The following is a 21,364-nucleotide window of genomic DNA, read 5'->3' on the forward strand; positions in this document are numbered from 1 at the left end:
TTTCATTTTTATTTAATTTGAGATACATTGTTGACAAATTTGTTTTCCTTTCATAGAGATTGTAATTGCATATTTCTGAAGGACGTTTTGTTTTATGTAAGAACCTGGATCACACGTAGAGTAGAAATATTGGAGAAGATATTAAATAACAATGAATCGAAAAACGTGATTTAAAAAATTACTAATGTTAAGGGGTAGTTGCTGATAAATAATAAATAGTAAGAGTTTTTATAAAAGTGGTTTAAAATTGTAAATATTCTTTTAAATCGAAAAATATATCAAACTGGCAGAATGGTAAAAATCGCTAGTCGCTAGTTGGGCGATTGGGTGGGACTAGTGATTAATCGAGATTAATCGGGATTAATCAGATCAAACTTTAATGTATAATTTTTTGTTTTATATATCCATGGACACATTTTTATATGTGATTTTCAGTTTTATACATACACAAATACATTTTGGCCGGAATGTAACTGGAATATTGCTGAAAACCGCTGATTTTTTTATGGAATCTCGTCGGAAACCGCTGATTTTGACTGAAATCTCACCGGAAACTGCTGATATTGACCAGAACCTCATAAAAAAAGCCGATTAAGTCTGATTAATCCTGATGTTGACGGGATTTGACCGTCGACCGATTAATTGGCCGACTAGTCCAAAATTTATCAGTGAAGTTGGGATTAGCGATTAATCGGTACCTGGTCGGGATTTTTGCAACATTGCAAACGGGTAACAAGTTGCGTCGCTAGTCTTTTTTGGATTGCAAAACGAATTATAAACTACATTGATTGATGTTTGAGTTATAACATTACTATACACAACTCGTTAACTCGACTAAGTAGTTTCACAACCTCGAATATGAGTAAATCAAAAATATTATAAGCAAAATGAATAAATATGTCCTGGTTGTTAAAACACGTTTTCTCGTGTGTTTTATCTTTTGTATTTTACAAGAAGCAAGAATTTTATATATGTATATGTACGATTTAAATGATAGTGATTTGCATTAAGTTGTAATTAGTCAATGAACCTTAAAGAAGCTTTCAATTTTAGTCAAATATAATTTTTTAGTCAAATATAATAACTGGTGCTTTTATGATGCATCAAAATAAACAGTGATGTTACTTTTGTACATTTTCTTTTATATGTCATTAACCTTTTTCATTTACCATGCACCCATATACGAGTCATATAAGTCTCTCATACGACTCGTATCGTGAATGCTGAATCGGCCAAAGAATATGTGCATAACCAAAGCTGACAAATATAGTGTCTTTGTCAGTCAAAGTTCAAAAACAACCAATTATTACGCAAGTCATTTATTTTGCTTTAACAACAATTATCGCAATTTTCTTTTTTTATAAGGTTGATAAAATATCTAAAAACTTTCTTAATTAAGCTGCATGAGGTAAGACATCTAGAAACTTATTTAAAACTATAGGGTAACGTTTGGTATGCATGAATGAGAGGTGGAATGGAATAGACCATTATGATGGAATGAAAAAAAATGTGTTTGGTTGGTCAATGGAATGGAATCACCTATTACCATGTATTTCCATTTCCCTTAAAACACCTCAAATTCATTTCATCCACCCCCATTGTTTTTTTTTTCATTCCATCCCACTTTCATACCATGTCACCTCCACCACCCTCCCACCACCATTATCCATTGCCCTCTCACCACCCACCACCACCGCCTCCACCGCCCGCCATCACCCACCACCGCCTCCGCCTCCGCCACCGGCCACCACCACCACCACCACCCTCCTCCTCCGCCCGTCACCACCACCACCCACCTCCGCCGCCACCACCCACCACCACCTACTAGCGCCACTCACCACCGCCACCACCAACCATCGTTCCTGCCGTCACCACCACCACCCACCATCGTCATCGCTACACCACCCACTATTAGCACCACTTGCCACCACCAACAATCGCTCCTGGCTCCGGCCCATCGCCACCCCGCCTCCCACCACCATTACTACTCGCCGCCCATCGCTAACGACGCCCCCCCACCACCATCCCACCGCCACTCACTACCATTTTTATTTTATTCCAGCTTTTCTAGCTTATCAGAAAATAAAGACTAATAATTCATTTCATTTTCACATGGTAACCAAACATGTCAATGGAATGGTAATTATCCATTCCATTACCTTGTCCATTCCATTACCTCATTCATTCCATTCCATCACCCATTCCATTACCTCATACCAAACAGATCCTAGAGGTCTCAACTCTCAAGTTTAGTTTCACATATGTGATAAAAAATAGGGGGTTAAAGTTGGATCGAAGGTCAGGCCCGGCCTAAAGAGAGGGCGCAGAGGGTGACAAACCAAGGCTCGCTCCCCTGATAGGCCCATAATTGTTAAAAAAATAAAATTTATATTTTATATATAATTTTATTTTAACATAAAAGCCTCCAAAGTGACTCTTTGGTTGAATGGAAAGTATTCTAAATTCTAAATAGAAACAAATGTCATGTGTTTGATTCCCACAATTAATGTTTTTTTTATAGAAAGAAACTTTCATTTTATATCATTTTAGTAACATTTTATTATTATTTGTTTGTTTTGGGCTTTTGAAAGCCAATCTTATTGGTTAAATTGTAAAATTATCTATTACATAATTGAGAACTCGATTTTAGGGGCCTGTTTTTTACTCGTCTCAGGCCCCACAATTTTAAGGGGGTTCTTGAAGACGGCCCTACCAGAGGTTATATAACCTATGGTGGGTTTTCTTCTGAGTGTGGAATGAAGATGATTGGTTATGTCATTGGCTTGTCAATGATCCAAATGATCGTTAAAAAAATACTTATTAAAATGTATGATTTCACCTGTATGAACAAACTGGTCCAGATCAGCTGAACTGTATATGGTGCAATCACATGAACATCTTAATATTATTGTTGGAAGTTGAGTTCGATTTGTTTGACTGGTATGGACATTTTGTTTCTTTTGATTTTGTCAAAGTTACGAGTATGGGGTATTTTGAGTGTGACACTAAACATATGTGGCATCATAACTTATGGTTTATTTGATTGAACTATACATAACAAACAATGAATGTGCATCTTTGTGCTTAGTATGTCAAAATAATTTACCGACAGAAGTTTCACTCTCGTCGTTGATCACCAACAGATCAAAATCGATAGATGAAAAAAAAAATCATAGTAACACCATGAAATCGAGCCAACATATTACCATACACTAAAAAATTTATGGTTTCCGATCTACAATCATGTTACTATATGTTGACCGGCAATCATTATGAATCGATAATGGAAGAACTGTAAGTATTTAAAATATAAGAAAAATAAAAATGCTATTCAATACAAAAATAAAAAAATAATTTTAAGTTGGTTGATACTTTGTAAATAATACGTATCAAACTAATAAATAGAAGAAGACATGTTTATTATTTGCTGTTTGTTTTTTCAGAGATAAAATGTCTGCAGTCTGCGGACCATATCTGCAAGCATCTGTAGTAGAAGAAGTGGACCAAACCTCTGTAGTCTGTAAGAAGCAAACTGTATGTTTTTTAGCGTCTGCAGACTGCTAAATTCTCCAAGGCAAAGATCAAACCTAAACATAAACAATTTTACAAGACACAAATTGATATTGATATAACGTTTAATATATGTTAATCCCATGTATATTTATTTAATATTTTATTGGTTTATGTTCGGTTTCTCGTAAGATTTGTATACTACTAACATGGTTTTATGTTTTAGGTTTCGGGTTTTAATTCCGGTGAAAAGAGGGCGAAAAAAGAGCAAAAACAAGCCGAACCGGATAACCGACGAGTCAGGAAACGAACCGGACCGAACCAGGAGTGAACCGGACCAGCAAGGATGAACCAACCCCCCAAGGACAGTGCGCCGCACGACGGGGGAGGGAGAGCCCTCCATGCAGCGCGGGGGGTGTGACGGCGGTGCCAGTTTCCAGAATCTTCCTGTTTAGCCGTCTTAACCTATTTTTGGACCTCTGTTGCCTATAAAAAGACCCCTAAACTCACCATTAATCATACCTTGAAGTCTAGACGAATTTGGTGAGTTCTGAGGCGACCGAGACGAGTTTCCGGCAGCTTTGGAGTCAAAGAATCAGCTGGTGTTGTGCATATTAGTTGAAGGCGAAGAACACGGGTTTTATCTTTTGTTTCTTTCGTTTTCATTATTTTATCGCCATGAATTCTTATATATTTGTTTTGTTTAAACCTAAGATGCTAGGCTAAATTGCATGAACTGCCTAGGCTTATGATGAACTTATTTTGATGTTTTGATTTGACTTTTGGATTGTTTAAGTTATGGTTTTTATGATTTAGTAAAAGATTTATCTATAATTAATTGATGCATATGGATACTTAGGATTGTTTGATGAGTTTTATTCCATAGTTTTCTTTGATTAATGTTTGTCATATGATAGGATTGCTATTAGGTCAATTACTTCGTGTTTTTGATTATTTTATGATTGATGTCATGATAAGATCATAGGAATAATATTGTCAAATAAACCTAAGTGTGCTGCTAACCTAAAATCTGTAAAGTGCTAGGTTATTGATAAGTCTTTACTATTTAATCTTGCTAGATTTAGTTATTCGTAAGGAGTCCGTCTAGAGTTGATTATTTATCATTGTTTATCAAATCAATTAAGTATAGTAAATTGCCTCTGATTTCCGCGCTATAAGGTAGTATTTCGTATAAAGGAACTAAATTATAAACAATTGGGTGACCGTAGGCGAACTTGATTTTTAATACTGGTGTGCGTTAAAACTTGTTAGAAATCCATAGGTTTCTCTTGAGAAGGGTCAGGGGTCCCGTTCGGGTTTTTTTATAAGTGTCTATTTTACGATCCCAGTCCATAACTAAATATTTTCCCGAGTCAATTAATTACTGCAATTTAGGGGAGTCTGGCCTAGGTAGTTTTCTCATCATCATCTTATTTTCATAACAAACTTTGCTTTCGTTTAAATTACTTTTTTCTTAGTTAGTTTTTAATTATAGTATTAAATTAGTATTTTAATTAAAAATCCCCCAAACAAATATAATTAATAAGTCGTGTTTTGTAGTCGAGTCTAATTAGCTAATAAACGTAATTTAAAGAGTCTCGTGGGTTCGATATCCAAACTTACTTAGCTTTACTAGAGTCGACCGGTTCACTTGCCGGTTAGTAGTTTAGTCGAGTTTTAGAGAGTCTAGAGTATTACTTAGTGTTTATTTTTAGTTAATTTAGTTAATAAATATTAAACTACTTCAAGCACATCACAAATCAAGCCTAAACATAAACAATTTTACAAGACACGAATCAAACCTAAACATAAACATATAACTCAATGGTTAACTAATAATTAACCAAACTCAATTACTTAAAACACAATATCAACAGTGTGGTTAAAACAACCCCCAAAATCTACTAAACTCTATTAGTTTCTATTATAATTTACATCTATGATTTATATGGGAGATAGGAAGTTTAGAAACAAAAATAATTCTTTCATCTATTTAGGAGATAAGAAGTCCAGGTAGCTAATCCTAAGCTTTAACCAATGTTTTTTCCTAACAAACCCAACATTTGGTTACTTTCATCCAGAGTCATCAGCTGCACAAATTGATAAAAGAAATCAACAGGGTGGAGAAGATGAACAAATAAAGGTGAGATGGAGAAGATGACCGGCGGTGGTAGTTCAGGAGGCGGCGTGGCGGCGGCGTGAGGACGGGGTGGAGAAGATGATTAGGGTTCAGGTGGCGTGGCGGCGGCAGTTGTGTAGAAGGAGAGGGGCGACGACAGTTGTGGCACGATGGCGTGAGGCGGTGGTTCAGGAGGCGGGGTGGCAGCGGTGGTTCAAGTGGCGAGGCGGCGGTAGTTGTGGAGGAGGAGAGGCTGATGGTTGGAGGGGGAAGGAGAAATTATGGTTAATGAACGTATGATGTTTATGTCTGATGGGTCTGATGTAAAAAAAGAATAACAGAAGTGGTTAGAAGACTATGGTCCATCTCTTCTAGGAGAAGATTACACGCAAACCTTTTTTAAAGAAAGGTCTTCTAAAAACAAACGCACTTCAGACAACAACGTCTGCGCGTGGTCTGCACGGTGCAGACATAATAGGTCAGGAAGATTTTTAGATAAAAAAACAAACACCACCTTACTTGATAAATGATGTGCAATCGTATTCACATCTTCAAACAAGAGTGACATTTTCCTAACGAATGAATCGATCAATTTCATAATTTACGATAAATAATGCTAATAATTTATGTCACTTAGTCATTAAATTATGAGAAAACACTATAGAATAGTAACCAAGTTTCAAGTTTGTTCCAATTAAGTCATTCATATTTTGTTTTGTCCCAATCAAGTCACTCAACTTTCAGTCTGTCTCAATTAGGTCACTTAAATTTCAATTTGTATTGTAAAACGAGAGGGACAACTACTATATCATCGTAGGTGATACATTTACTGATAAAAAGTAAAAAAATATTGGTTTTAATGACGTTTAAGTTATTTATAAACATATAATATGAAGGTGAAAAACATAGTATTAGAACATTTATTGAAAGTTAAGTGACTTAATTGAGCTAAAATTGAAAGTTGGGTGACTTAATTGAGACACACTGAAAGTTGAGTGACTTAATTGAGGCAAAATTAAAAGTTTGTGACCTAATTAAAACAAAATAAAATCTGAGTGAATTAATTGGAACAAATCTGAAACTTTGTTATTATTCTATGAAGTTGTCCCTTAAATTATTTATTATTAGTCTTATTGACCACATTTGAAAATACCTCACGATATTCATGTGATTCATCTAAAATATTAACGGATCAATCTTGCACTCAGTCAAAAGTGTTAGTATTATAAGTTATAAATGATATAACTCGTTTACAATAGTTCTTATGTTAAACAAATTGTTATAATATAAGTATTTTTTTTAATGGTCAGTCTCATATTCACTGAGACTTGAACAATGAACCCGAGATCTTTAGGGGTTTAATCACATGTACACATTGGAATTTGATTTTTTTGCATATTGTAACTTTTTTAATGCATATGTTTAGGAGACATGTAGGTGCTGTTAGTTTTTCTAAAAAAACGTCTGCGCAAACTCTTTTATCTGTGTCGCACAGACCACGCAAAGATATTGCCATCTGCAAACTGTTTGTTTTCTCAAAGACGTTTTATTAAAAAACGTCTGTGCAGTCTCTTCTTGGTGCAGACTTGACCCATCCACTTCTGAGATCTTCTAAGGTCTGTAGGGGGTTAAAACATCACACCCTACCAACAGACACTGTCCACCACCACCACCGTCCATCACCACTATCACCCACCACCACCACCACTACCACCACCACAGTCCGCCTCCAATATCCACCACCCACCACTACCACTACCATTATCACCATCCAGCGCCGCTACCACCCACTACCAAAGTTTGTACACCACTACCAGTTTATTTTAACAATCTACTGACGTTAAAAAACAAACAGTCTTTTTCTTGCAGACTGCAGATGTTTGGTCCACCAATTCTTCTATGTGGTCCGCATACTGCATATATTTTACCTCTGTAAAAACAAACAGCACCGTAAACTCTTGATGTAAGGGGTGCAAACGAGCCGAGCTTAATCGAGCCCGAGCCCGAGCCCAAGCTTCACTTATCAAGCTCGCCGTGGCTCGCGAGCCTAAACAAACTTGTCATTTATATTGTTTTCTTTAAATATATTTAATAACTATTACTTAATATATATAATGTTATGAAAAAAATAATAAAAATAACTGAATAATATATATACTATTTTATACATAAAATTATAATAGAAAAAATATATAAAAATAATCATAATTCTATAAAAAAATAAATGGTAAACGGTAAACGAGTCGAGCCCAAGTCGAACTCGATCTTCAAAATCTATTCACGAGTCAAGCTTGATCTTTGAAAATAAAGCTTGAAACGAGCCAAGCTTGAGCCTACTCGAGCTCGAGCTCGAATCAACTCGTTTGCACCCCTATGTAATATCGTTACATGAAAAATTATTACAATTGTGAATCAAACATTTGTAAATTCGGAAGCATCATTATAAGTGGTTTAGCACACTCGTATATTTATCTATTTATTATTTAGAATCTTATCAACAAACTAATAATCATTGATTCATCATAGTGAAATTCATGGTTCTAGCCAGGAGTGTTTATACATTTTGATTATTTATGTTGGATTATGTTTTACTTAATAAAACGTTTAATAAATTATCTACTTAATTTTTATATTTATTCGTTTATGTTCATCTGTTATAATTTGGATATTATTTTGTGAAACTTTTTATTAAATTAAACATTACAGAAAAAAATTGCTAATGTAACTAAATCCATATTGAGAAATTAAATTGGATTACTAGGTTCGGATTTGAAAGTTTTAGGAACTCAAAAAGCTAATCCGATCCGAATTATGGACATTCCTGTCTGATCTGAATCTATCAGAATTCAAATCGAATCGGATTGGGATAATATATGAATAACTTAAAATTAACAAAATATTTTGAAATTGATCGAATAACAAATTTTTCCTAAAGTTAGGTTCCTAACATTTTTTTACTACTTTAGAATCACAATAAATATACAAACCGGAAAATACAAATTGAACAAATAATCAAACTTCAAACAATAACTTAAATAAACATACAACACCGCAAATACCATTAAAACATGATATTTATTCGGATTAAACAAATATCAAAAAAATCCAAATGATTTATTTTGGATATTCGTATTGATCCGATCCAAATATTCGAATATGAATTCGGTTTTTTATATTTCGGGGTTTTTTTTTTTTTTTGAATCTCTGTTTTTCTGAATGCGCCTAGTTATAGTTATTTCTACACCCAAAAATACATGCTTTGACAATAACTCTTTTTTATACATTTACACACGATAGTTACTTTTGCGTTGTGATTTTTAAAATAAATCATAGTTTGTAACAAATATTGAAGAAGATGATACATTTATAAAAGTTTTTTGGGAAAAATTACCAAAATAAGTATTTATGAAAACAAATTTCAATTTTTAGGTATCATTTCAAAAGAATTCCAAAAATAGATATGATAAACTAGTCGTGATAAGAGATTATGTTAACACATGAGTAGTTTGCAGAGCCAATTAAAACATGTCACGTGGCCATAAACTAATCGTAACGAGCACGTTCACTAATCATTTAGTCGCCATGAAAAAAAGTTGCATGCCTCGTAATAAACGCCCACGAGTACTGCATAAATCATTTAGCCGCGACGAGTAGATTACAACTTTTCGAGACACGAGTAGTTTATTAAACTAACCATGAGGAGTTGCTTTGTTTATCAAATACCTCGAACCGGTTAGTTTTTCAAAAAAATAAAAACTAACTGGACCGGTTAGTTTGAAAGGTTGATAAAATATCTAAAAACATTCTTACTTAAGTTGCATGAGATAAGACATCTAGAAACTTATTTAAACCCATAGAAGTCTCAAGTTCAGTTCTCATATGTGATAAAAAAAAATAAGGGGTCCAGGTTGGCTCGAAGGTTATATAACCGACGGTGAGTTTTCTCCTGAGTGTGGAATAAAGATGATCAGTTAAGTCATTGACCTGTCAGTGATCCAATGAACGTTATAGAAAAAATACTTACTAAATCGTATGATTTCACCTGTATGAACAAACCGTTCCATACTAGCTGAACTGTATATGTTGCAATCACATGAACATCTTAATATTATTGTTTAAGGAAAGTTGAGTTCTATTTGTTTGACAGGTATGAACATTTTTGTTTCTTTTGATTTTGTCAAAGTTATGAGTATGGGGTGTTTTGAGTGTGACACTTGAAGAAACGTGGATCTACTCACTGGTAGCAGATCTACTTTCCTCGGGTATGATTAAACTGTTTCACCGATGGTTCCTCTGAATCCGTGTTCTTCCACCTACAAAATGAACAACGCCGTTACTTACCCCTCAGAAAGGGACAGAGGGGTCCTCTTTGGGGTAACCCTCCGGCGTGAGAATCAGTATCTTTGTGGAGAAGATAATGATGTGTGAGTCAGTGAATCTCAAGAGTATTGCTGAATCGCTGAATACTCTTGATTGTGTGACTGTGTGTTTTCTGTAACTGACTGTGAGTGAATATAATTCAATATGATTGAATGTGATATCACTGCTTGTAACTGTCAATGATTGAGTGTGAATGTGTCATCAAAGTGGAGTTGATGCTGTATTTATAGTGCTAGGGTTACCACCGGTTGGGCTCAACCTCGTTGGCTTCCTCCAATCGCACTGCGCCACGTGTCCTCTGGGACACCTGGCGCTTTCTCGTTGGTTGTAATCACGTGGTAACACATGTGTCATGCTGAGTTGTCGACCTTTCATTCGGCAGCTATCAACATCAGCATATTCTTTCTCCTTAAAAAGATACCTTCTGGAAGGTTGTCTGATGTGCACAATCAAGGTTGCCCTAATCCTGATTTGGATAAGGACGAGGTTGATTATGTGCACGTATGATATGCGCTCACCCTGAGGATGCGCGGGGTCTTCTCTTTATTCTCACGCGCAGATATTTCATGCGCAGATGTGATATGCACGAGCATGTGATATGCGCCGCGCGCTGATGCGCTGCGCGCATATGTGATGCGCGAGCATATGTGTGCCTGGGCATATGATGCCTGAGCATGTTTTGTATGCGCCATGCGCATAGGTTTTGGCTTTGTGCCTTCATAATGTCTTTATCTTGTGGGTTGACCCGCCTTGCTTGGTGTTGAGGCGGGTACATACCTCTTCAAGCCCCCCCAGTCTAATGTGTGTCTTATCTCGCGCGAGCGCGGTAAGATGGATATTAGACTTACTGATTTTTGTCTTTTAATGGGGTTTTGTCGTTTTCCTGGTTGCTTCCATCGTTGCGCGAAGTTCTATCCATTTGGTTGAAAACGAAGGGTCCAAACACGTGGTTAGTTGGTGGTGACGTGCGCCGTAAACATGTCAGACGTTTCGTGTGCTCGAGGTGCTACAGTTGCCTTTCACGTCCCCTCACACAGCTGTCTTGAACACGTGTCGCGCTCGCATTGGTTAGCACCTGCGAGTGGGGGCGCGTCTCTGCTCCGTGGCAGGTCGGTTACAATTTTATGTCCCCTCAACAGTGTTAGGGACACGTGTCGCGCCCTCGTTGGCTTGGACCCGCGAGTGGGGGCGCGTGAAATCCGATCAGCTGCCACATTTCTCTCTCCTGGGCCTATAAAAGGAGGCCCTTAGGAAATTTTTATCTTCATCTTCATTGTTGATAATTTTCTTGTTTCTGCCTTTCATATTCTGAATTGAGTGTTTTCATCTTTTCGATTTCTTGATTATCTGCTGCTGCAGTTGTATGTCTGATAGTTCAGACTCGTCTAGCCCCTCAATCACCTCTGTTGCCTCTCGAAGACGCCGTGTGAAATCTGTGGTGATGTCGACATTGAAGCAAAAGGGGAAGGGGAAGAAGGTTGTTGAGACCACATCGGAGGAAGTAGGGAGGACCAAGGCCACCAAAAGGTGGAATGAAATCCCCTGCAAATTGAAGCAGGCAGATCTCGACAACCTCATCACCTCTCAGGGCTTTCCCACCCTGTTTGGCTGCATGTTGCCTAGGTCCGGGCAAACGGCGGCGGACCCGCCTGCCGGCTATATATCCCTATATAGCCACTTTTTCACCCACTGCAACCTTCGTCTCCCGATGACAAGGTTTGTGGGTGCACTGCTGAAGTTCTATGGGATTCATATATCCCAAGTCCATCCGTTTGGACTCGTGCGCGTGACTCACTTTGAGTTCATGTGCAAATCCCAGCGCGAGGAACCCACTCCTCGGCGCTTTCAGTATTTTTATAAGGCCAAGATCCAAGACAATTGGATCTCTTTTATTCCTCGCAGTCAGAAGGTGAAGTGCTCCACTGTTTCATTCAAGAGCCTTCATGACTGGTCTGAGAGGTTTTTTTACATTAGGGCCGGTGTGATCCCCATCCGTATGACCATGCGCTCTATCACTTCTGCGCCTGCGGATGAGGGTGTCCTCAAGAACCCAACTGGCGCCTGGGTTAAGAAACTGACCGCCGAACCATCCCCCGCGAAGAAAATTTGCGAGGAGGCGCTGGTTGGGGTCGGCATGAGTAAGCTTTGGGCCGATAGCGCGCTTGAGCCCGTTATCCAAGTCGACGGGTTGTGTAAGTTAATTTCATTGGTTTATTTATTTTTTTCTGCGCGAACATAATTCTTTTGCTGATATCATTTGATTTGTTTTTGCGCAGTCACCAAGGATTATGTCCTTGCTGCTTATGATGAACAAGTGGAGGGTGGCTCCGTCGCGCTTGGCGCTGGGGAAGTTGGTTTCCCAGATCGCTTCGATGACATGTTCATCCCAGTGGATCTGGAATTTGACTTTGACAGTGACGCGCCTGGTAAGCCCTTCGCACTTATGCTCATTCCTATAGAATATCCAAGTTTATTAACAGTTCTGTTGGTTGTTTTTGTAGATGCGCTTGAAAACTACGAGCTAGAGCTCGCGGAAGAGGAGGAGGAGGAAGAGGAGGCGCCCCTACTAAAGCGCAAAGCTAAGGGGAAATCTGGCGCAGGGGCCAGTAAGAAACAGAAGAAAGATGACACCCCTGTCGCTCATCCCCATGCTCAAACGAAGGGACCTAAGGAAACCCAGGTGTTTACCACAAAGGTTTCTTTAGCTTCTCTGCCTGTGAGAGTGGGCAGACCTCCTGTCCACTTGAGGTATGGTGGCGTCGCCTCCTCCTTTCGCGCGGCTGAAGAGAGAAGCAGTGCCGCGCCTGCAACAGGTATACTTTATTTATCTTCATCTGGCTGAATTGTTATTAAACCTTTGCTCCTTTAAATGTTTGCAGAGGCAGCGACGGTAACAGATCAGCCGCAGGCGCCACAAGGTGCCACGGCTGCGCCGGGGACTCCATCGAAGTCCCCTGTTCTACCCTCTGAAAAGGGTAGAATGGATTTTATGGCGATGTTCGATGCGCGAACAGAATTGCGCCAAGGTAAGTTTTGCACATATGTCTTCTGAATTTTTCCCTTTGGAGTCAGTCATAAACCATTTTTCCTTGTTTATTTGTTCATAGGAGTTGTAGCTGGCGCAACAGTTGCTAGTGATACTCCTGGCGCCGCTGCCGGCGCCGCTGGTTCTGGTCCTGCTCCTGCTAGTGCTGAGTCTCCCCTTATTGGGATTACCAAGGAGCAGGAAACCGTATTGCGCGCCGAACTGGCGGCGTCGAGACCTCCCTCGCCTCCTCCTGCACGCAGCCCTCCCCGCGAGGCTGGTTTGGAGCCTTCCAGGTCGCAGGAGAAGAGGCCTGTTGAAGAAGATGAGGAGGACGAGGGGGTTCAAGTTGAAGACTCCTTGGGAGACCGCGCCAGCCCTGCGATGCCGCAAGTGTTCGCAGCGCAGACTTCTGGTGGGGCTGGCGCTGACTTTCCTGCTTCATCCCCGCAGGTATGTATTGATTTGTTGGTCCGCTGCGCGTACCTCCATATAAGTATGTTTTATGACTTAGAACTTTTCTTGTGTTTTGCAGGAAGGTGACCACGTTTACCGCCCGAGATGGAATATTAATGAAGAGAGTTCCTTTCAATCCATGGGCGTATGCGAGGACTTCTGGGCTCATGCCGTGCCTCCTACTGAAAGGAGGTATCAGGAGGAGCGCACCCGCGCGGACTTGCTGAACGACCATGTTTTCGCTGGGTCGGCTTTCTTCGCTGCTTCCCAAGAGCTTCGTCGTGATTATATTAAAGTACGCGACGCTCTTGTGGAAGCCCAGCGAGAGGCTAAGGTGGCCGCCTGGAACCTGTCTGATGCTCGCGCGCGAGCTGAGAAACTCCAGGCGGAGCTCAGTGAAAACCGAGCAAGTGCCAACACCGCATACATCAAGCGCGGGCATGAGCTCCAAGCTGCGCGGGAGAAGCAGCAGTTGGCGGAGGCCGAAGTTGCCAAGTACGCGCAGAGTGCGTGTCTTGGAACAGCAGGCCGAGGCGCGTGACCAAGCTATCGTCCAGAGTATCACTGAGAAATCATCACTGGAGAGCGAGGTTGCGCGCCTGAAAAGGGATTTGGCGGCCGCGCAGGCCGATAGAGATGAGGCCTTGGCGACGGCGGCGTCTAGCCAGGAAGCACTTGGTGCTGCGCAGGCGGAGAAAGAAAAAATTTTGGCGGCAGCAGCGTCTGATAAGGAGGAACTAAAAAAGACTAAGGAAACTGTTGAGTTATTAAACTCTCAGGTTCCTGCCCTCGAGACGTCTGTTGCTGGCCTCGCGCAGGATCGCCAATGGCTGGTGTCACAGGGCATGGCTCGCTGCGTTTTGGCGATGAAATATTCCGCCGAGTTTCAAGCCCTTGTGATGGACTGCAATGCCGCCGCGCGTTTGGTGGGCCGAGCTGAAGGGTTTACGGATGGGTATGAGTATGGCATGTTGAGAAAGAACCCATCCGAGTACCCTTACAAGAGCGATGCGGCCTGCGCGGACATGGCCGCGGTGGGGGAAAAGTATATGAATACTCCCATCCCCATCCTTATGCAGGTACCTTGATCTTAATGAGTTTTACTTGACTAACTTTTCTAAGTGTTTTGTATTCATTACTTTTCTAATGATTTACAGATAGCTGCGCTTGCTGACCAGCCCGACCTCGGCGCGCTAAAGAAGTTGCTTGATGATTGCGAGAGGGCTGGTGGCGATGATGGTGGCGCGGGGGATGTTGCCCCTGCCAGCGGCTCTGGCGCGGCGAAAGAATCTGCTCCTGACACCGTTGTGATCGAAGACTCCAATGAGGAGGAAGAACTTGACTATGGTCAGTTCGGGGATGAGGAGCAGACCGCGCCAGATGCTGCGGGAGATGATGAGGGTGATGAAGCGGCTGACGTCGACGTGGAGACTTGAGAAGCCCTTCATCAAATTTTGTATATTTATTTTTTTTTATTTTTTTGTACTTGTAATTTGTAACTCATCATACTTGTAAATTTCAATGCAATGGAATGAAACTTGTTTTCTCCTTCTTTCATCTTGTGCATTTCCATTCATCTCTTCATGTTTGCTTGTATAGATATAAGATATGGTTGCACGTTAAAATAAGAACAAGGTTGTAAGGAAATTATTCACTTAACCATAGTCCTATTTTGTAAGTGGTTTCGCAGTATCTCGTTTATGCTGACATGCGCGATAACTTAACCACGGATGGCGCCAATGAAGAAACGTGGATCTACTCACTGGTAGCAGATCTACTTTCCTCGGGTATGATTAAACTGTTTCACCGATGGTTCCTCTGAATCCGTGTTCTTCCACCTACAAAATGAACAACGCCGTTACTTACCCCTCAGAAAGGGACAGAGGGGTCCTCTTTGGGGTAACCCTCCGGCGTGAGAATCAGTATCTTTGTGGAGAAGATAATGATGTGTGAGTCAGTGAATCTCAAGAGTATTGCTGAATCGCTGAATACTCTTGATTGTGTGACTGTGTGTTTTCTGTAACTGACTGTGAGTGAATATAATTCAATATGATTGAATGTGATATCACTGCTTGTAACTGTCAATGATTGAGTGTGAATGTGTCATCAAAGTGGAGTTGATGCTGTATTTATAGTGCTAGGGTTACCACCGGTTGGGCTCAACCTCGTTGGCTTCCTCCAATCGCACTGCGCCACGTGTCCTCTGGGACACCTGGCGCTTTCTCGTTGGTTGTAATCACGTGGTAACACATGTGTCATGCTGAGTTGTCGACCTTTCATTCGGCAGCTATCAACATCAGCATATTCTTTCTCCTTAAAAAGATACCTTCTGGAAGGTTGTCTGATGTGCACAATCAAGGTTGCCCTAATCCTGATTTGGATAAGGACGAGGTTGATTATGTGCACGTATGATATGCGCTCACCCTGAGGATGCGCGGGGTCTTCTCTTTATTCTCACGCGCAGATATTTCATGCGCAGATGTGATATGCACGAGCATGTGATATGCGCCGCGCGCTGATGCGCTGCGCGCATATGTGATGCGCGAGCATATGTGTGTCTGGGCATATGATGCCTGAGCATGTTTTGTATGCGCCATGCGCATAGGTTTTGGCTTTGTGCCTTCATAATGTCTTTATCTTGTGGGTTGACCCGCCTTGCTTGGTGTTGAGGCGGGTACATACCTCTTCAACACTAACATATACGACATCATAAATTATGGTTTATTTGATTGAATTATACAGAACAAACAATGCATGTGCATCTTTATGCTTGGCATGCCAAATAACTTTTACCAGCAGAAATTTCACTCTCGCCGATGATCACCAACAGATCATAAATCGGTAGATGAAAAACAAAAATTAAAATCATAGTAACACCGTGAAATCAAGCCAACATATTACCAGACACCAAAAAATTATGATTTCCGGTCTACAATCATGTTACTATATGTATGACCGGTAATCATTGATGAATTGACGAGATGAAAGTAGTGAAAGTATTTAAAAAAATAATAAAAATAAAAATGACATTCAGTACAAAATAAAAAATAATAATTTTAGGTTGGTTGACACTTCGTAAATAATAAGTAGCAAACTAATAAATAAAAGAAGACATGTTCATTATTTTACTTAATAAATAATGTGGAATCGTATTCACATCTCGTATTCACATTTTCAAACAAGAGGAACATTTTCCTAACAATTTGAATCGACAAATTTCATAATTTGCGATAAATAATGCTAATAATTTATGTCAATTAAATTATGTATAGACCCCATTTAATAATAGCTCACGATATTCATGTGATTCATCTAAAATATTAACGAATCAATCTTGCACTCAGTCAAACTAAATTTATTAGTACTATAAATTGTAAATGATATAACTCGTTTACACTAGTTCTACACTAGTTCTTATGTTAGACATATAGTTATATTATATAAAATTATTATATTTTCTTAACGGTAAATTTCATACTTCCTTGAACTCAAAACCGAGATCTTTATGTAAAATTAAACACATAAATTTAATTAATGTATATATTAGAATTTGATTACAATTCTAAATAACTTTGCTTATTGTAAATTTTTGATACATACGCTTGATGAACACGCAAACTCTTGATGTAATATCGTTACATGAAAATTTATTATAACCGTGAATCAAATATTTATAAATTCGGAAGCAGCATTGCAAGTAGTTAATTAATCTTATCACCAAATTAATAATCATCATGGTGAAATTCATGGTTATAGTTAGAAATGTTTATCGGATCGGATAACGGACTATCTGGATTGGACTTTTTAGATTTGAAAGTTTTAGGACTCTATTAGAAATCTGATTCAATCCGAATCACGGATATTTCCATCCAATCTGAATCTATCCGAATTTAGATTGAATCGGATTCGAATAATATCTGAAATATCCGAAATTAAGAAAATATTCCTAAATTAACCAAATAACAAAAATGTCCTAAATTTAGGTTCCTAACATTTTTTACTACTTTAGAATCATAATAAAATTATAAAACCGGAAAATACAAATTAGTATTTTAACACATAATCAAACTTCAAACTTCAAATAATAGTTTAAATAAACATACAACACCGCAAAATACCATTAACACCGCAAAATACCATTAAAAAACAAGTTATTTATTCGGATTAAATGAACATCAAAATAATCCAAATAAATTGTTATTTGGATTGATCCAAACCAAATATTCGAATAAAAATTCAGATTGTTTTATTTCAGTATTTTCGTATCTTTGTTTTCCTAAACACGCCTAGTTATAGTTCTTTCTACACCCAATAATACCTGCTTTGACAATAACTGTTTTTATACATTTACACACGATCGTCACTTTTACGCTGCGATTTTCAAAATAAATCACAGTTTGTAACAGGTATCGAAGAAGATAGTACATTTATATTGATAAGATTAATTAACTATGATATTGTATCAAAAGGTTTGGCACTCCCCATCAAAATGCCGTTAAAATGACCCTTTACATAAAATGTCATAACAAAATGTATTATAACTTATAAGTGGAAATCAAAATGTAATGTTTTGACCCATAGTTGTAAGTACATTCGAAAAAGAATCACAAACCTCCATTCCCCCCCCCCCCCTTTCCGGTTGAACCCCAAAAACACCTCGAACGTCTCTCACGTTCTTTCCCCCCTCAGCCCATCCTCATAGCTTCACTTGCTCTTAGTTCTGATTGTTCATCGTCAAGAATAAATCACCCTCTCCTGGTCCGAATCTTTCTCCTCCAAGTCTAATCACCACCGTCAAATCTTTACTATAAGAATCCTACATATTTATTTTTTCAGGAAAAAAAAATTACCATAGCATTCCATTATTTTTATGTATAACATCATCTGCCATAATGCTTTTAATGTTTCATGTGGGCACTCTGTATGTCTGTATAATATATATATATATATATATATCTATATATTGCCATAATGTTTTTAATGCTTCATGTGACCACTCTTATGTTAATGCTTTGAAAACCCATTTACCGTTGTATTTCTATAAGTATAAAAAATAGCAATACTGATAAACGTGTTCTCTCTGGATTACAACTTATTTTTTTTCTTTAGATGCGTATCTTCTCATTATTTACTTTAGTACTTTATATAATAATAATAATAGTACAAATTGAAAAATAAATAATCTCATCTTTTGTGTATTGGCTGATAATAATCTCACATTTAAAAATCACTACAACGGTCCAACCTTTCAAATATTTTTGTCTCAATGGACCTCCGTTAAAAAACACTTAACGCCGTTAAACTTTTTCCAAGTTTCAAACCGATGTTTTAGGGCTTTTGATCGTAAGAAGTATACGAGTCGACTGATATAAAACTTATTTTGAAATGGTGATTCAAATGGCTTGATTTTTGTTAATTGGAAATTCAAACACCCGAATTGAAACATTATTTCGTCGTATGGATCACCTTTTCGAGATAAGTTTTACATCACTCGACTAGTATCATTTTCCAATCAAAGCCCTAAAATATCGGTTCGAAACTCGGAAAAAAATGTAACGATGTTAAGTGTTTTTTAACGGATATCCATTAAGACAAAAATAGTTGAAAGGTTGAACCGTTGACAGTGATTTTTAAAGATGAAATTATTATAGGCCAATACATAAAAAGTGAGATTTTTTAGTTCTAATTTTCTTAATAATTATAATATATGGTAAAAACAAAATAATGGTATCGAGATTCGTATATCCCATTTCTTTGGCTACTATTTTTTTAACTGAATTCAAATTTTATTATATTCTATCCTATATTTAATAAATAAATAAATAAATAATTGACAACTTTAATAATTCCCAAGAAACGTGCCAACTTATTCTTCAAAGGCATTTAAAAGCCGACCAACTTTGCATAAACACACCAAAAAACAAAAACCAAGATCTCTAAGTCTTCTTCTTTTTCTTCGGCAAATACACACTCCTCTAGTGTGTAAACTTAATTAACAAAGAATCGTGAGTAGTGACAATAATAATGGGAAGAGCTCCATGCTGCTCGAAGATCGGTTTACACCGAGGAGCTTGGTCCGATGAAGAAGATAAACTCCTAACTCAATACATTCAAACCCATGGTGAAGGCCAATGGCGATCTATGCCTTCGAAAGCCGGTATGTTAATTGTTTTAAATTGTACGGGACTGAAACAAGAGAGGGTCCAGCCACAGAATTAGTAACTTTTTAATATAAATAAATGCCAGATGATTTAAGAAAAGCATGAGTTGGACTATTTAGTTACAGTCGAAACACAATAGAATATTGTGTTACCTTTTGACAATATTAATGTTTATTGTGTTGTAATGGATGCAGGATTGCTTAGATGCGGAAAGAGTTGCAGGTTGAGATGGATGAATTATCTTCGGCCAGGGATAAAGAGAGGAAACTTCACCGCGGAAGAGGATGACATCATCATCCAGCTTCATGCTGTCCACGGAAGTCGGTGGTCATTCATAGCCTCCGAACTTCCTGGTCGAACTGACAATGAGATTAAGAACTACTGGAACTCGCATCTTAAACAGAAGCTAGCCCATGGTGACGGTGAGAACTCGCCCGAAAATAAAAAACCTAAGAAGAAGAAAAGGACAAAGAAAACCGAACAAAAGTCAATAAAAGTCAAAGTCACAAAAGTCCAAGTGACAGAGAAAGAGAAAGAAAAAGAAAAGGAAGAAACTATCGTCCAACCCGCTTCATCACAATCGGAATCATTGAGCCGTGTATCATCGAGCTCGACGATTATTGATCAAGTAGATCAAGGTGATTTAGCTATAACGGATTTCTCTTGGCCGGATTGGTCGCCATTGTTGGACATGGATGGTGCATCAAGCATGGACGATCGCTTTGAACTAGATATGACATTGGACGGATTAGATATGCTGATGATGCAACATGATGATAGTGAGATGCTAGAGAAGCTGTATGATGAGTGCTTGCTCTTGATCCAAGATGAAGATCCAAAATGAATAGTTTCTTTATTTTAGTGAAAGATCAACCATGTACCAAAATAAAAATTATAAATGAACTTCTTTCCACAATTCCCAATTTCTTATCCAAGTAGTTATCTATCATAAATGATTTCAGTGTACAAACTTAAAATAACTTATTTTTGGGGATCAAGTGTTTTCATGAACAATTTTTTTAGTGTCAACTTTATATTTAATTAATGATATATTTCTTACGTCTCTGAGGACATGGTTCAAGCACGAGCGTAGCTTGCTTATTGTCCAGCCACCTCCGTTTTTGTAATTCTTTTGGCCACCCCTACGATTTAGTTCAAGAGCTTCGTCACTAGGTTCAGCATAGAAGTTCGTAATGACATAGGATCAACATTAACAATATATAGGAGAGAGTACACATTAGATCGACTTTGTTTGTTGTGTTTTCTACAATTATGTCTATTTATTGTATTATGATGCGGTGATAGTTATTATTTTTATGCTTACTTGGCACTCTTTGTTAGTGGTAGCTTTCTAGTTATGTAGTTTTGAATTGATCATTAGCACTTATCATTATATATTATTGGTAGTGTGCTTTTATATGCCTGTTTTTGCCTAGAACCGAATGTCTTACTAAAAGCGTCTCTCTATCATTGAGCTTATCATTTGAGCTAAATGATGTTTAACTATAACTGTTTCTGGAATGAAAGTTTGTTTTGGTGTAAAAAAATGCATATAACATTATAACATATTTAAGTTGTAATAGTTAAACATATATAAAAAAAAACAAACAAAATTTGTCCCAAATGAATATGGTTTTGATTCAAATTTAATACACTTGTAATTTAAAATTTGTTTTTTTATGCCAACACTCAACCAAATGATTAGTTTGAATT

The 21,364-nt window shown here is 38.2% G+C and overlaps 1 protein-coding gene across 1 annotated transcript; it reads left to right on the plus strand.

Annotated features, from left to right (window-relative positions):
• Positions 1-19,476: 19,476 nt before the first annotated feature.
• LOC143548659 (uncharacterized) lies at positions 19,477-20,495 on the plus strand. Its single transcript, XM_077039764.1, has 2 exons — positions 19,477-19,647; positions 19,846-20,495. Exons 1-2 carry the CDS (start codon positions 19,515-19,517, stop codon positions 20,493-20,495), a joined length of 783 nt encoding a protein of 260 aa, XP_076895879.1. The 5' UTR covers positions 19,477-19,514.
• Positions 20,496-21,364: the final 869 nt, after the last annotated feature.

Source organism: Bidens hawaiensis, unplaced genomic scaffold (assembly GCF_021521415.1).
Source record: "Bidens hawaiensis isolate Kalapana, Puna unplaced genomic scaffold, B.hawaiensis_p1.1 tig00015212_1, whole genome shotgun sequence".
In the NCBI taxonomy this organism is placed as follows: Eukaryota; Viridiplantae; Streptophyta; class Magnoliopsida; order Asterales; family Asteraceae; genus Bidens; species Bidens hawaiensis.